The sequence below is a fragment of the Grammomys surdaster genome, unplaced genomic scaffold (assembly GCF_004785775.1).
Source record: "Grammomys surdaster isolate TR1022 unplaced genomic scaffold, NIH_TR_1.0 130, whole genome shotgun sequence".
Classification (NCBI taxonomy): Eukaryota; Metazoa; Chordata; class Mammalia; order Rodentia; family Muridae; genus Grammomys; species Grammomys surdaster.
This window is the reverse complement of record NW_021604588.1, coordinates 19,148,900-19,166,943: the sequence shown is the minus strand read 5'-3', so window position 1 is coordinate 19,166,943 and position 18,044 is coordinate 19,148,900. Positions and strand designations below refer to the sequence as shown.

At 40.6% G+C, this 18,044-nt stretch overlaps 1 protein-coding gene across 1 annotated transcript in view; it reads left to right on the top strand.

The window, feature by feature from the left end:
• Spata17 (spermatogenesis associated 17) overlaps positions 1-18,044 on the top strand; it is a 166,023-nt gene that overhangs the window by 83,135 nt on the left and 64,844 nt on the right. The window contains exon 6 of the mRNA XM_028761403.1: positions 5,872-5,995. Within this exon, the coding sequence (XP_028617236.1) occupies positions 5,872-5,995 (124 nt within the window). The remainder of the gene's footprint in view (positions 1-5,871; positions 5,996-18,044) is intronic.

Below are 18,044 nucleotides of genomic sequence, written 5' to 3'. Positions count from 1 at the left end.
GAACTCTATGCAATATTATCCCCATTTTCCTCTGCTACTTTTAGTGATTGTGATTTTTAAAACATGTCATATCACCTGTATTTCTCTGTCAAGTTATTATTCTCAAGAATCTTTTGTGTTGTACATATCCTGTCAGGTGGTCCCTAATAGGGCTTTGCTCACGTGGTGACATGCATGTTAGGATCACACTGAGATTCTTTATGACATCACACTTGTAAACAAAATGGACCCTTCTCAGTCTCCCCACTAATCCCACAGTTTGCATTCCTGTAGGGCCCTCCAGGAGTTCTGATTGGCTAGTCTACATGGTGTCTACAACGTGTGTTTCTAGCAGCCTCCACATCCATCACTTAGGGAAAGAAACTCCTGGTTCTACCATAGGATACAGCAGAGCCCTCACAGTGCAGTAATTGTTTCCAAATCAAACTTCCAAAAAGAGGGTGTGCTGTTGACTACAGAGTAGTTTCACAAGATCTACAGCAGTGACTGTATAGGATACCTTCAGCAGGTACTAGAGCAGGGGTTTTCAGAAGGGTTCTTAGTAAAAGAACTCCCCTCCTGAGCTTTGGAGTTTGACCTGCTGTGCTCCTTATAACAAAACACCAGAGACTGGATTAAATACACAAGTTGGTTGGCTGGTTGGTTGGTTGGTTGGTTGGTTTTCTCACAGTTCTGTAGACTAGGAACTCAAGGTGCCAGCAGATCCTGTATGTGGTGAGAATACTCTTGTTGGCAGATAATCTCATCTCTCTCAGTCTCCATGTGCTAGAGAAAGTGACAGCATCATTGTACACTATGTGTCATGATGGTACACAATGCAGTGAGGGCCACCCTCAGGAATTTGCTATGTAAACACTCTCAAGAGTTCAGATTGGCTAAAGCATTTACTGGCACCTTTTTTTTTTTAACCTGCCTTTTACTTTCTCTGGATTATCATACCGAACTCCTGACCATCCCTCAAATTACCCACATAGACTTCCTAATTAAACAAACATAACCATATCAATACTGTAGCACTTAGTAGGATTATTTCAAGAAATACATTATGTATGCATGCAGCTGTAATAAACTCTATAGTATGTTGTTCTATGAAAGAAGAATGGAGGCTTATGATGGTGAAAACAGTTAAATAATTATTAACAGGGACACCGATGAAGCTTTCTTGAAAGAATGGGAGAAAGATGTTGGAGGGCTGGCGAACTGGCTCAGTGAGTGAACACAGCACTTGTCATAACCCTCATAGCCGAGATTGATTTCAGGACCCAGATGATCTTTAATATGGTTTGTGGAAACAATTTTGAGCAGGGTGCTGTTCTCAAAATGTTGTGGAAAATATTTTTCTGGTTTGGCATAGACTTTAGGGAAAATCAAGAAACAACTTAAGTCATTGTAAGAAGAGAAAGAAAGCGTGTGTTGTGGGAATACACAAGTTACTGCATGAAAGGAAATAATGTCAGCTTACGAGGGCTCAGGACAGAGAAAGTGTTCTCACCTGTCTGTCATTCCCCTGGAGTTCCTGCCGTCATTCACCCACACAGACCTAAATACTTACATGAAGACAATAAATCCTCTAGTAGAGTTTATACTTATCACATTGTTCCTACCATCCAGGACTATCTTACAAAATAGAGTGACTGTTTTATTCCAATAGACAGGAACAACATAGATGGAGTTTTTATGGAGTTTGCAGTCTAGTGGAAGACTCAGATAGCAAATAAATGTATGTATAAATACATGACTGTAAGATTTTTAAGATTTATTTATTTATTTAATGTATGTGAGTATGTTGTAGCTGTCTTCAGACACACCAGAAGGGGGCTTCGGATCCCACTACAGATGGTTGTGAGTCACCATGTGGTTGCTGGGAATTGAGCTCAGGACCTCTGGAAGAGCAGTCTCTTAACCATGGATCTATCTCTCCAACCCCAATTGTAAGGTTTTTTTTTTTTTTAGTTCTTGGAGGAAAAACAAATTTACAGTGTTTTGAATGCGAAGAGCCGTGGGAAGGATGCAGTTAGTGCGCATGCTTTGTAAGCAAAGGATGCTGCACTTAGTGCGCATGCTTTGTAAGGGAGGGGTGCAGTCAGTGTGCATGCTTTGTAAGCGAAGGATGCTGCAGTTAGTGACCGTCTTCCCAGTGTGCTAGGATGGAACCGGCTGAGACTAAAGCATGGTGGTGCCTACAAGTTGCACTGCTGAGTAGGATGGTCAGAGCCAGAGTCTAGCCTCAAGCCCTTGTAACATTTTACTATTTGCTAGTTATGTCTGCCTAGTAGTGTCTAAGTATCTTTTCAGTTTAATTGTCCTTTTAAAAGTAACATGCATCCTAGAGTTTTTACTTTAAAAATAGCAAATGGTAAGCATATGGCTGTTCATCAAAATCATGTTCCATGTTTCTATGTAGCCACCTACTTCTAAAGCTGTGAACTGATGGTGAAAGAGGAAGTAAACCACTCCCAAATTAGCTCCATCCTCATCTTCATGTGTGCTTTGAAAAATAGCGTAGCAACTTTCTCAGAGAGAGAAATCAACAAGAAGTAAAATACTAGACTAAGCAAAATAACATCATATGAATTTAACATTATGATTAAAGCCATCGATTCTGGAGTCAGACTTGGATTCAAACTTTAGTTATGGGTGTTCAGTAGAGATTTAATCTCTGACTCTTATCTCCTATATCTGTAAAGCAGGCTGATACAATCTGTTCAATGGGCCATTGTTTCCCCAATATGTGTGAAGTGTATTAAATCAGATAATCGACGTTATCTTACCTAGAAAACTCCTTTAAGCAGAACAATGACTAAAGTGCTCATACCGTTTGGATGGTTCAAGATTGGTGCAGCAAAGGTGAAAGAAAGGAAGTGTGCATGCCTCTGGTGTGAGGGATCTTTGAAGCAGAGGTCTAGTGAATGAGTAAGGACTGGAAGCTGAGGGGAAAGTGTGCACAGAAAGCAATATCCTGCAGTGGTGGCAGCCAGCTTCGGGAACTCTGAGATTTGGATGGAACGGTTCAGTGTTCCACACTGGGGAAAAGGCCCCAGGCCTGTGTCTTCCCTTAGTCAGCAAGTGCAACCTGCTAGTTTCCCCTAGCAGGGTTCAGCTAGGAGCAGTCAACAGCCACCACTCCTGACAGTTTCAGGCTAGGGTGCTTTGGTCCAGTATGGGGAGATGTGATGCGGTGAACAACCAGCTCCGGCCATTGTCTGCACACATAGCCCCATAGTGATGCAACAGACCCTAACAGATGTGCTTGACCCCTTTAGCCATACAGCTTTCTTCCAGGATCAGAAGGTGAAACTCTCCTCAAGGTCTCCACAATGTAGTGTGAGGAGGATGGAGGAAAGAGAGCTTCGTCTTCGTTTTATTTTCTCCTTTCTTTCCTGCTGGTGACAGTTTTGCTCGTGCCTCGTGCCTCTTAAGAAGCCAGGTACTGTGTTCTCATCGTGACATTTCAAACACACAGTATGCACTTACCAGAAGGAATGTCATCAGGAGATTAGACACAGCGCATAAGAGCTGTAGTAAATGAAGTGAATAGCCCTGCACCCCATATATATGTATGTTAAAGAAATCTAAGGCTTACATAGCATTATTCTGCATAGGTTCGGTTAATCTGACCCTCACGATATCCCAATGAGAAAGATGGAAATCATAGTGTATTCTTTCTTTTCTAGATGAAGGTATTGGAATACAGAGTTTAGAAAGCAAGCAAAAGGTACAGTGCAGCTTGGATAGCCAGGGTCACTGCAGAGAACGTCCTAAGTGCTCCCCTACATTGCCTCCCAGTGGCTACTTTTATTCTTATTATCATGGTGATTCTAGAATGTGTAAATATTTATCACTATAAATGCCATGAGTCAGATGAACTCAAATATGAGTTTTGTATTTGAAGTAGTTTTAATCTTTATGTTTAAAGTGCTATCACAGAATATTCATAGGCAATGAAAATGATGCAGAAAATCTGAGTATTTTCTAATACTCAGATTAATAGAAAACAGGACCATAAGACAAAAGACATGCGTGGCTGAGTCAGTAGAAAATACCCTCTCCGTCTTGTGTCTGAATGGTTAATGACTGCAGCCTTGTCTGCAGTTACATACGCCGAAGTCCACTCCTACTGCTAACAAGTTCTTCCTTGGGTTCACTTCTACATTATATAAGCTAGGACATGCAGTATCTGCACGTGTTACTCTGAATTATCTCAAAGGCTTGTGAGAGGAATCATAGAGGAATTAATTATTTTTCAAACAAACTTTTTTTTACATAATAACAAAACTAAAAGATTAAAATTTATAATGCACTTACTTTTTTGTGTAACATGATTGTCATTTTTCCTGGTAAAAATTCTCATTTGCTCATATATAACTGTCTTGAAATGTGTACCTTAAGGTCCTTAAGGACAAAGAAAGGTCAGCATTTCCTCTAAGTCCTGGTTCTTTGTCAAAAAGTGGACACAGTTAATGAGGTTTGTTTGGTACAGAGCAAAGTCGGAGACACAGACAGAGATGCTTTCAATGGAAACAAATTTGTTTGGCTTTACCAGGTTACTTGGCGATTAATAATAGCCTTGAGATGCAGTCAGAGAGGTCACTGTACCAGCTTGCCAACACAATCTAAATGTGCAGCTAGCCCAGGTTGGTGGGTGCAGAAGCACCCCAATACCATGCACAAAGGAAAACAGGCCATTTTATGGCTTCTGTTTTCATATTAATAAGCAATTTTCAAGGGAAGGGTGGTAAAATAGGGGGCCGTGCCACTCCAAGTAATTCATTTATTTTGCAATTTAATCTCCTGTTGAAAAAAATTGCTCTGCTACAGTAGCCTAGCATGGTGATTTTTAAACATCACAGTGTTTCATAAGTAACCTTGTGTGAAGTATTGGTAGCTTGTAAGGGGGGATTGTGACAAAAATTTACCAGACACTCAGGGAGCAAGGAGAATCCTTTTACTTTCTTTTTTCTTTTTAGTCTATCTCTTTCTAGTTTTCCCTAGTATATATGCAGCAAAGACTAAGGTGGTTTATTTAAATCTTTACAAATAGAAGTCGACACCAAGTTAAATATCTATTTTTAAAATAAAACAGCAGAATTAAAATGCTGGTCTGACATGAGTGATAAATCTGTCCAATGAAAACAAAAGATGTAGTCTTTCTTCCTTATTTGATAATATCATGTTCTATTTGGAAGCTATTTATCATACAGTATAATTTAAAGCTTATTTTTCATTTAAATTTCCTAGGCGTATACATGAATGAGGACTTTTTCATTATTTTAGTGAATTTCTCATGCCTTAGAAAAAAGTTAAACTTAATGTAACCCTTTATTTAGATTACTTATGTAATTGAATAAAATGTCAGTTATTCAGATGCAGGATAATATGTGTAATCTTATTGGTAGTAGTTGAGCTGTTAGCTGAAGTAAACAGAATCAATTAAGCATGTAAAAATCTGGACTTTAAAATATAAAGTGACTAATATACAAAGTAAGTAGATATTTGTAAATAGAAATTAAAATTTAAGACTCACATCTTTCTTGGGATATTTAAATATTTCCAAAAGAGCTAATCTTCAGCAAAGGACACAGGTGATATAGAAAGCCACACACTTTATATTGGATTTTGGCATTTCCTCTGCCACTGTATTAATTGTAACATGTAGGCTTTTGGTGTTGAAAGCTCCATCATGACAAAGTCACTTAAATGCTGTCTAACAAGACCAAAGATTTCCACAGAATTCACAGGCAAGATAAATTGCGCCCTTGATTTTGATGGATGTGGCTGATAATTGCCCCTCAAAAAACTTGATTATCATCAGTGTAAGAACTAGGGAATCAACAGATGCCAACAGAGTAACTGCTAACGATTTTGATGCAGGGAGGCTTTGGAGGAGTTCGCAGAAATGAAAGAGAGAGAAGAAAGAAAGGCTCTCCTGGAATGGGAAGAGAAGCAAAAAGATCACCAAGCCCGCAAGATGCATTACCTGCTCAGCACGAAGCAGGTGAGTCTACCTGTGCCTGGCAGCTCCCATGAGCCACGGGGACCCCTAGCCTGACAGAGATAAACTATCAGGCTGAATAGGACATGACTTGTTGAAAAGATATCACAAAGACACTACTTCGAGTTCAATTTCGTGTTTCTGTGTCTGTGCGCAGGCGCCATGATTGGCCTGTGACAGTGCTTCATAAAGGCAGCCTCTGAGCCACTGGCAGAAAGGTCTAAGTCAGCAGAGTGATCCACCACAGCGATAACACAACAGGAAGGGCATAACCTCGCCTTCAAAAAACTCATTCTGAGTGGCTTATTGTTGTGTTGTGAATTGATCAAGAACTAGCACGTTATTAAGCTGAGCTGGCTTTCAGGCTTTCTCTTTTAATTGATGAATGTTGAGATTAAGCCCATTCTTCCTCCCTTTCTAAATTTTGACAGACGTTGTCAAGTAAAGCTTTTCAACAAATTGCTTCATATGGAGAGATAAATGTGGAATTTAGGATATTTAGAAATGTATTCATATACGTAAGATTTTGTTACAGTTCCTGAGAAAGAGTGCATTGCACATAGAGTATTCTGACCAGAGAAATATGGTTTTTAATGCATCAGTTGGCCAGTGAGATAGCTTAGTAGGTAAAGGCACTTGCCACCAAGCCTGATGACAGGGGTTCAAGCCCTAAGCCGCTGCTAGTGGAAAGAGGGGGCTGTCTCCTTTCTTTTATTTATTTTAGTTATTAATGAGGAGTAGAGCTCTTTACGCTGTGGCCTCAATGTTGCTGACCTCTTCACCTTCACATTACCCGGCGCAGTTATTGGTGTTGGGACATTGCAGGTGAGACTGTGTTGTCAGATCTTCTCACAAAAGACTCACGGGGACTGTGCCCCGTGCCCAAGGGCAACTGTCTTAGAGATAAAATAGAAGAATGATACCACCTTATTGTCCAATCTGTTCACTGGTCCATGAGCTCAGATGCTGCCAGATGATGCTGTCAAATGCATGCCTTCCCATGCTGCCAGTAGGCCTGGTGTGCTTCCTTTGGGCCAGTGTTTATCTCATAACATGCTATAGAGGCAGTGCTCGGAGACTACAGAACTTTACCACACTGAACAAAGCCCCTCCTTAGCCTATACTCTGACTAGCTTGTTTCTGAATCCCTGCCCTCCATGACACTGTGCTGGGATTTAGAGTGTGTAAGGTTATGCTAACGGATCCTTAGCCATAAGGAACACTCAGCCTCATTTAAGTCGGCTGTCACACAACCATTTTAATAAGAGAAAATTGCTATCTATAAGCAGTCTCACTAAGATTAACAACCATTTTCAGTTTTGATTTTGCTGATACAAGGAATTTTAAATACTTTCCCTATACAAGAAACAAAAAGTATACACTTCTATGTGAGTATTGTTACTCATTTGCCTTAATGACTTGGCTATTGGGTGGAAATTGATGTTTGGATTTAAAAATATTCTTAGTTGTCCAGGCTAATTCTCCTGGACTGCTTGTGCCTAGTACAGGATGTTTCACATCCAAAGACTTGTATTCTAATTGTCAGTAGCAAGTGCAAGTTCTTTTTGTGAGAAGTTTATTTGTACACAAACAGTTTTGTTAAACTGTGTAAAAAGAATGTCTGTAGGATTTTTAGATGAGAACGTAGTTTATTGGAAGTTTCAACAATTTAGTAATGGCATTATTAATATGCAACATACAATAGTAATGTTGACATTTCTACAGTTCTAATGTATCCTAATATTGTTAGTAGATAAAAATATTAGTCAGGCAAATGATGCCTTAAAAACATTGAAGAATTTTGCAGAGCAAAATTGTGTTTGTTAATGTCGCTATAGATAACGCTATTTAGTGAATTAATAACCCTAGACTGGTTATGCTGATGTATTGATATTTACAGGCATAATTTAAGCTTACTTTTAAGCCTATTTTAGTATGAATCTGATGTATATTTTTAAATAGTTTCAGGAGCTATTCATAGTTTTATTGTTATCTCATCTTTATTCAAGCAAATATGTTTGTGCTAATAAGAGCTCCATGAGTAAATAACTAATATTGCAATGGGTGAATTAACAGACCCCTCAGGGCTTTATTAATTAAAAAGTTCAAGTCATAGTAAAGCGCCTCTTTTATATGTTTATTTCAATCAGAAAGCTGAACATGGCAACTTATTTGCATAAATAATCAATCACCATTTACTAGTAGTAATAAGGTTAATTTGTTGCTGCAGACATAACAGGATTAGTCAATTATATTTCCTAGAAAATACTACTTGTTATGCACCCGCCACCTGTAAAGCAGGATTGGGTTTAACATCCTTACTAAATGAACACATCAAAAAAATTTTTGTTCCTGTAAAAATTTTTTGAAAGGGAAGCTAATTTTAGTTGATTTGAATAAAATAAAATGCAAGCAATGCCTCCATTTGTAAATTTATCTTTCTGCGAAGATTGATTATTTAATAAAGTTATTTATTTTGATTCAGTAACCAGTCAAACCAAATCTAACACATACAGGGCATATTTCCTTTGAAGAAAATCTCATTTACAGATTTGTTTTATTCCAAAGAAACTGACTTTCATTCCTTTGCCCTTGTTCTCGGTAATAAATTATGCTGTCTGCTCCACCTACTGGTGGATGTCCGCAAAGGCCTGTTATTGAATTCACTAAAGGAAAACGTTGCTTCCTGAGGCTTAGCAAAGTCACAGGACGCATGTAAAACTCAAGATCCAAATGCCAATAGCTAGTGCTTTGGAGATGAACATTACTGTATAGAACTTTCCATAGCAATAATTGAGAGTGACTTACCTCATTCTCATGTTAGTACAGTCACAGGAAAGGACATATAAACACAGTATGGGGCAATCAGCATAGCTCCATATTTTGTCTTGTGGCATTTGATAGTTAACACGTATTCAAATGTAAATTAAAAGTATTATAGAAATAATTCTCATATTAGCATTTGCATAATATTTTTTATGTTTTCCTTATCCTAGTAATTTTCACATGGGTACAAAACTAATTCTTATCAGTTTTGTGATTTTTAAAAATGCCCTTTGCTGTGATCATTATCCACGAACTATTTGATATATTTGAATATTTAAAAAAATAAAATGTGTACAATCATCTTTTTCTCAAAACCGTATCAAACTGAGTTTATATAAGGAAGGAATTTATTTTAATTGAAACTTAAACTTGGCCTAGTTATATAGTAAACTGTTAGTCTGTTAAATGGGAAAAATGTTTAGAAGACAAAGATTATGAGGTTAAAATTCTTAATTAGAAATATTTAATTTTTCCGAATCGTGTATTATCTTCCATCCTGTCCTCCTAAGACAACAAGCTGAGAGCTTGTCTGCTAATGTGCATTATAAATTTAGTATGTGACATGAGGCATACACTTCTGTGTTGAGATGGAGCCATGGAAAAATGGCATTCCCTCTGTGTACACGTACCATTGTTTGCATGTGTAATGGTGTGGGTGGATCTGGGCCAGGTGTCTCATGAATTTGGAAATACTGTGTTTGGACAGGCTCTGCTGTGGACAAGGTTCTTAGGCTTAGGTTGTCACGGGGCAGCTCAGGCGCAATGGTGTTGACGCATGGCCATCAGTGACTGCAGCACATCCGACACCCACTGATCTTAGAGGCCACTTCGTTCACTCAGGGACAGTCTGGCTCCTTGTGGTTACTTGGTTGTGCGTCTTCTTGGCTGCATGCATTTTGTCACATGTCTTTGACTTTCTTCATCTCCGTTGTCTTCCATCTCAGCATTCTGTGTGTCAAGACAGCTTTTGCACGTCCATCTCCCTCATTCAAGGCAATGGCAGTGTTCTTTACTGCAGAGGGGAGAGGGGCTCACAGACACCCCACTCCTAGCTAAGGAGCTTTAGACAGCAGATAGTTGCTGGAGAGGGACAATCACTTTTAAGGGTATGGCCTAGTTGGTGAGCCATGTTCCAGTTGATAGCCCAGCAACTGTGAGTGTGCACAGATTGATCCTGATGGGTTATGCAAAGTAATTAAAAAAAAAAAACAAGAGGACAAAAGAAGAGAAAGGGGAAGGGGCTTGAGGTGGATCTGAGAGGATTTGTGGAGAAGTTGGGAGTAGATATGATCAAGATACTTTGTATGCAAATATGAAGTTTTCAAAGAACTAATACAAATATGTTTAAAACAATCCTTCCTTTTCAGTGTAAACATTGACAACTCTCCGCTATCTGCCTCCGCCCTGCCTTTCAGTCTTTTCTTCCTTTGCTCCTCAGTGTGGTCATCCCATCACAGCCTAACACTATGTTCAAGAAAAGCTCAGCAGAAGGATTTCCTAACATATGGATGAAGCTGCTTACTTCTTACAGCTAGTTATAGTCTGGACATTCAGAGTCCTGTTCTCACCCCAGAAGGGCAATTCTAACAACTTCCTGCCACACTGACCTTTCCCATTCCTTTCCTTTCAAGATGTTTCCTCCCTCCTATTAAACTGCTTTGCCAATGAAATATATTAACTGTTCAGCTGTCCTTATTAGAGTAGATTGGTGAATACTGAGAGATTGTTAATAGTTCAAGAGGAAAGGGGGAAAATATCTGACCAGGAGCCAAAGAAGCTCAGAGTATGATGCTGTGGGAGACTTGGGGCTGGTAGGAAGTGGTCTCGGTGTGTTAACACGCTTAAGGGATCCATAGGCTATCTGGACAATAGAGTTTCTAAAATGAAAATGAGTCAGACATAGGACAACCCTGCCAGTCATTTTGGAGGGCTCACCACTACTTAATTTACATCATTAGCCCCATTACACGCTGTACCTCCTATGTTTGCTTTCCTACTCGTATATTCTCAGCTTCAATTCTAAATTCTTTTGTGGCCTGCCATTTTGTTATGGCAAATTTCTATAGGAGTTGAAGAGGGCTTGACAATAAGACAACTGATAAAGGTATGCTTTGGGTAGTAGCATTTGGAGGGTTATGGGAGACAGGATCCCACTGTATACATAGCCTAGGCTGTTCTGTAACTCACTATGTGGCCCAGATTGATTTTGAAACCACAGAAATTCTTCTGTCTTAGCCTCCCTAAGGGCTGGAATTACAGAAATCAACCATCGAGCTAGGAATGGGAGGTAATGTTTCACATTTCATGTGAAGAAGTGCATACTGAACTTAGCTAACAAACAGGGCATGGTGTGGGATTGGTAAGGTTACCTTTCTAGGCCCTTCTTCCAAAGGAAGGTTACAAATTTAAGAATGAGTGTTTGTTCGTGGTTGTACCTAGCTTATATAAACTCAGTAGAGCTTGGTAACCGGAAGCTGAGTCAGTGGCCCACATATGATTCACCAAGTGACAGCTACGTACAAGGCACTCCATCTCCTCTTTTGAGTAGCCTGAGAGCCTCCTTGGTGGTGAAGTGCTCTGGCACCAAACTTCATACAGAAGGTGGTCAGTGCTTAAAGCAATGTGCACAGTCATCCCATGGACACTCATGGAAAACACTAGAACCTTTGTGCAAAAGGATAACAAAGCCATGCATCACAGGGAGCTATAGACATTCCATGTGCACAACTCAAGCCAATTAATCCTATTTATCTGTCTCCACACCATTGTCTCCACAGTGCTGTGAAGCAGCAGTTATCTCTGCAGCAACCAAAATGTTATCCAGGTGGTTTTCCCCCTTTGGGTGGTTGGCAGGTTTATTTTTTTTCAAGAAGATTGTGCAGCAGTTGAAGGACTGACCTCTGACCTCTGGAGGCACAGTTCGAGAAGAAAGCCCATGAGGCTCGCCATTCTCTCTGCGTATCATTGAGCAGTCCATGCCAGAATGCCACCCCATGTGTCATCCCTCCCCTTTGTCAGTCTCTCTTCTGAAAGACCAAAGACTGAGCTACCACGAGAATTCATTCAGCACTAACTCTTGTATTTACATCCTCACTCTTCAAGGTTACAAATAATTCTTATTATATTGCAGTACATACAAAAGGACAATTAATTACCCTCTCTTGTCATTAAAAAGAAAATTTAAGTGGGGAAACAGTCACCAAATCAGCCTCTCCTCTGCTCTCTGTCTTGACTACAACTTACATCTAAGAAATTCAGGCAAAAATGTGGACAGAAGCGAAGGACGATCAGAAGCCACCAAAGAGAGACAGCAATGTAGGAAACTATATTGTTTAAACAGAAAAACTAGAAGTATTTTAAAATGGATTCTTGAGGAAGACATCATAAAACTTCCCTTTTGGTGATTAAAAATTAGATCCTGCTAAGGAGCTAAATCTAATTAGATTTTGGAAGCCATTTTTTTTAAGATTTATTTATTTATTATATTTGAATACACTGTAGCTGTCTTCAGACACACCAGAAGAGGGCATCAGATCTCATTACAGATGGTTGTGAGCCACCATGTGGTTGCTGGGATTTGAACTCAGGACCTCTGGAAGTGCAGTCAGTTCTCTTAACCACTGAGCCATCTCTCCAGCCCTTGGAAGCCATTTTTAAAAACATTTATTTTATTACTTTTTAAATTATGTGTCTGTAGAAGGGTGGTACGTAATGTGCACAGGAGTGTTGGGGCTCTGTGTCATCAGAGACAGAAGGTCCTTTGGAACTTCGGTGTTAGGTGATATAAGTGTACGTACAGCCAAATGAATACATTTTTGCTTGGGCTGTAGCTCAGTGGGACAGCCTTGCTTCCCACCCTTTAGACAATGGGATCAATGTCCAATAATGAAAAGAAGAGGTAGGGAAGGTGAGGAGGAAGAGGAAGGGAAAGAAAAAGAAGAGGAAGAGAAGGAAAAAGAAAGGAGGTAGGAGAAAGAGGAAGGGGAAGAAATTATAATTATAATGATGCATGATTTCAAATCCATATAAAATATTGAAAGTGTAATGGTGTTTAGCCACTCAGTCTCAAACATAACTACTTTGACTAACTGCTTGACCCAGATCTATAATATTTGTTCTTTATGTTTTAACAATAATTTTGTTGCATCTTCTGAAGTGACAAGAGAATTATTCATTTTCTCCTCTAGCAGTATTAATCTAAATTTTTATTCCTATGGAAAGATTGCATGATGTATTATATCTATTACACCTTGGACTTTTCCTTTCCTTTAATTCTTTCCTTCTCCTTCCTTTCTCTCCCTCTTTGTCTCCTTCCCCTCTCTCTTCCTCCACCCCCTCCCACCCCCTCCACCCCCTTCTCTTTCCTATTTATTTATTTATTTATTTATTGAGACAGGGTCTCAGGGTCTCACTATACAGCCCTGACTGATGTAGACTCACCATGTGGATCAGGCTGGGCTTGAAGTCTCAGAGATTTGCCTCTGCCTCCTGAGTTCTGGGATGAAAGGCGTGAGACACCCACACACTCATTTTTAAATGGGAGATCTCTCAGTTTTTACATAGGAAATATTGAGAATCAAATTTTGAACTTGCAATTCACATGGTCATCAGAACAATTCTCCAAAGTAGCTTCAGGCCACAAAGGTTGCAGACCAAGCCTTTCCTGATGTGCACACACTGTCAGGACCAGACTGCAGTGCAGCCTATGGAACGCATTCTCTCCTGGGTGAGTCTGCCCGCTGAGTGGTTTGCGACTTCTGAGGACCTACCGCTATGCAAGGACTCAAGTATATTTGGAAACAACAAAATTTACGTAAATATCACTACTAAACCCAAATTAAACATATACCCACTTCACACGTTTTTCAGATTAATCCCAAATATACTGAACTGACTGCCCCTCCCATGCCTCAGCATACAGAATTAACAGTATTAAATACTTTTACTGTTTTTCTTTTAAATGTATTTATATTTGTCCTTTGTTTGCTATTAAAGCATGTATATCTATTTGTGCCCATCAGAAAACTCGGAATCATAAAGTAATACATTTTACACCTGATCTTAGCCAAAAGGCCAATAAGCAGTATACACCATATCTATATTATATATACATCTCCGTGAGTGTGTGTGTGTATTTGTATACGTATACACACATACATAACTTTCGATCCTGGAGACTGAAGCCAGGACTTCTTCTATACTGTATATGTGTTCTCACCCTAACAGTGTCCTCAGCTGTAGGTCTTACATCACAACACTGAAATGACTCCATTAATTATTGGAATTCTTATTTATGTAACTATACTAAACTCAGTAGCCCTGCCAACTACTACGCAAGCATTCACTACGCAAGCATTCAACTGTTGCGGCTCCTCTAATCTTTGAGGCAACATTTCCCTTTCCTTGTTTTATACTTTAGTATACCAAGTACCTTCGTTACTGGAGTCAGACCTTCCTCCTTACTTAGGGTGTAGGTGAACCCTAGAGAGGGAACATCAATCCCCCCTTTTTGCTCTTTTGTGAGTCAGGGTCTCCTTGTGTGGCTCTGGCTGCCCTTGAGCTTGTCTGGATTCTAGTGTCTCTATCTCCTGGTACTGAGAGTCTGTATAGGCACTAGCATGTTTTATCTATGTCCTAACTCTGACTTATAGTACTTTTAGATTCAAAACAAGTAAAGCAGTTTAGGTTTTAATCCTAATTACTCAGTATTTCTTCTTTGAATTAGAAACATAAAAGTAAAATAAAATTGTTTGAAGCTAATAACAGCTTTAAAAGTGAAGTCTGTGTTTGCACAAAAGTTTTTTGTGATTTTTTTCATAGTCCATTTCTATTTTTTATTATTTTTATTTTTACATCCTGACTGCAGTTTCCCCTTCCTGCTCTCCTCCCAGTCCCCCCCCCCCCGTCCCTCCCCCCCACCTCCTCCTCCCCCCTTTCTATTCAGAATATTAAGGCTGGACAAAGCAACCCAGTATGAGAAATAGGGTTCCAAAAGCTCGAAAAAGAGTCAGAGATGGCCCCTGCTCCCTCTGTTAGGAGTGCCACACAAAGACCCAACTGTACAACTGTAAAAAGCTTGCAGAGGGCCTAGGTCAGCTTCACGCAGGTTCCCTGGTTGTAGGTTCAGTCTCTGTGAGCCCCTGTGGGCCAGGGTTTAGTTGATTCTGTGGATTTTCTTTTGTGAGTTTTTAAAAGTGTAAATCTTGTATATAAAGAACAAACAGAGGAGCAGAGAGATTCTACATGGGCCAAATCAAGCCACGTCATGCACCAGGCAGAGTGAATGTGATATTCACACTCTGGTCTAGCTGTCTTCAGAACCAGTCTCTTTTTGATGGGGGATGGGGCAGAAAAAGGACCCACCTCAAGGGTGTGCTCCTGGCAGTGGAGAACATGCTCTTAACTTCCCTGTTTGCTTGAAAGCAAGTACTAGAGAGCACACTCAAGCCCATTGGCTTCTGCATTGTGGAAGTTGTCAGTCCCTTCAAACATGAGGGGTTGCGGTAGGAGAAAACAAGCTTGACTTGTTAAGTCCTCTTCACCAGAAGGCAAGCATATATTTCTGGTCCACAGGGACAGGTTTCAGGCTACTTTTTGTCTTCTTAGAAAGAGCCCATTAGAGAGAAGTAAATGTGTAATTGCCATCTGATTATGTTACTTCTGCTGCCTAGACAGCAGCTGCAATTTGGAAACAAATGAAATCTCTTCCACACTGCACACGATTGAGATTGAACAAAAGGAAACACGTGTCTTTGATATCTTGCTCTCAAATTAGTTTCTAATGGTTCTTTTAATTAGTAATATTCATATTACTAAAAAAGATGTTTTTTTAATGTTTCAAATGACAAAAAATGGACTCTTTGTTGCTGTCTTCAACACCATCTGCAACGACAAGACATACGACAGCAGAGGGAGGCAGGATCTTTGTCAAAGACCTGTGGTGGACTAATCAGGGTAGAAACTGGACATCAGATGGAAAGAGAGGTGTCAGAACCTAATGACAAACACCTTTCCCTGCTTGAGTTCAGAACTAGTCAGAGAAAGATGGAATACATCTGCTTTGTAAGTTCTGGACCCTGTATAATAACCCCGTGTAATCAAAGTAATGACTTAGATTTTATGTGATTCCATCAGTTCTCCTATTTCCCCCCCTAGTAAGACAAGGAAAACAGCCCCATTGTCCTACTCATAGAGGAAAATAGGGAGAGGATGTTTGCTCCCTACTGTCAGGCTGGCTTCCAAGAGGAAGGAGGGAGGCACCATCTATCTGCACCCCAGAATGAAAACTTGTCTTTACTGTTGCAGCTAAGGAGTGAGCAGTATGGGAAACTCCTCTCACTAGAACACAGGGTTGACAGGAGAGTTAGGTTAGAGGACTAAGGAGAATGTACTCTTGTTCCCAGAATAGCCACATGGGGGAGAAAGCTTGAAAAGAGAGGAAATAAAAACAGCTAAACACAACACGTATGGACGTTTTAAAAGGTAAGAGGTGGGATGAGAGGCAGGTGGGTGAACTTTTCAATACTTGGGGAGAGACTAGCTTCCATGACAAGAAGCAGGAAAGACAGGACCATTCATGGACACTTTTATATGGAGAACTGGAGGTGCAAAGTCATTCCTGTTGGAGTATCCCATCATTTTCCTTGTCCTCTGGCAGTGCTTCAGTGGGACCAGGGATCCACTGTCAGCAGAACCGTTGTTCTTTATTCAGAATGCTCATTTCTCCTTCACACTTGTAGAAGGATTTGCCAAGGTGAATTCTGGATTGGTCAAGGTGAATTTCCTCTCAAGACTTAAATATCGTGTTCTAATTTCTTTCTCTTTCCTTCCTTCTCTCTCTCTCTTCTTCCCTCCTTCTCTCATCCACCAATCCCTCCCTTCTTCCTCCCTCCTCCTCCTCTTCTTTCTGCCTTCCTTCCTTCATGCTGGGCACCCTGCTCTTTTCAGCCATGGTAGAACACAGGTTCTTGAACCATGTTTGCTCCCATAACTGAATAAAAGGACCAAAGGGCAACAGCAAAAGTTTCTCAGGCATGTAACGACCACAAATTAATCCAAAATCTAATGCACACGTGTTCAGGCTATTCCCAGAGTGCTCAGCTTTGCTGCACTGTGCGGCTTACTCTGAGCACACAGCATCTAGGCCTGGTAGTGGCATGACCTCACACAGTGCAATGCCAGTGGATAAGCCCGAGGAAAACTCACAGTCATTATACTTCGGATGTTTCTCTGATCCTTTCTCACATTCTCACTCATCATTCACAGTACAGACGTGCCACACCTCTTACAAGTGTCCATACCTCTTGGGCATTCTGCTCCAGTTTTGCTTTTTTGTTTTGTTTTGAAATTTATCTGGACATAACAGAGATTCTTTCCTCAGCCAGACTCAGTCTCCTAATAAGCCTCAGAGAGGCTTTCTTCACTGCTGTTTGAGCATTGCTTCCGGTGTCAACTTCATCTCTCTGCTCATGTGCCCCTACCATAGCATTCAGCCTTTTGGAACTCCTGGTGTGGAACTGGATTGGATGAATGTGGAATGGAATTCTCACATTTATGACATATCTGGGTTTAGTTTTTATGAGTAACTTGCCCCCTTCTATGCCCATTTGTGTGTGTGTGTGTGTGTGTGTGTGGTTGTGTGTGTGGTGTGTGGTGTGTGGTGTGTGTGTGTGTGTGTGTGTGTGCTGCATGTTGAAGTCAGAGGACAGCCTTGGTGTCTGTCCTCCCCTCCCACTTTGTCTGAGAGCGTTTCTTCGTTGTAGGCCAGGCTAACTTGCCTGCACGCTTCCTAGGATTCTCTTGTGTCCAGCTCCTGTCTCTCTGTGATTTCTCTTTGGATTATATTTTTTGCTAGCATTTTCGTGGTGGCTTTGAGCTTTCTCTTAAGTTTATCTTTTAAAGGAGATAGGAAAAATCAAGAAATTCCAAAACTATGACCAAATTCAACTCAAACTCTGAGCAGTCTGGAAGATCATTTTTGTCAGTATTCTCATGCCACAGTGGCTAGCCTGTGGCCCCCTAGCTGTTCCCTGGGCAGCCTGTGGCCCCCTTACTGTGGCCTGGCCAGCTTGAGGCCCCCTGACTGTGGCCTGGCCAACCTGAGGCCCCCTTACTGTGGCCTGGCCAGCCTGAGGCCCCCTGACTGTGGCCTGGCCAGCCTGAGGCCTCCTGACTGTGGTCTGGCCAGCCTGAGGCCCCCTGGCTGTTCCCTGGCCAGCCTGGGGCC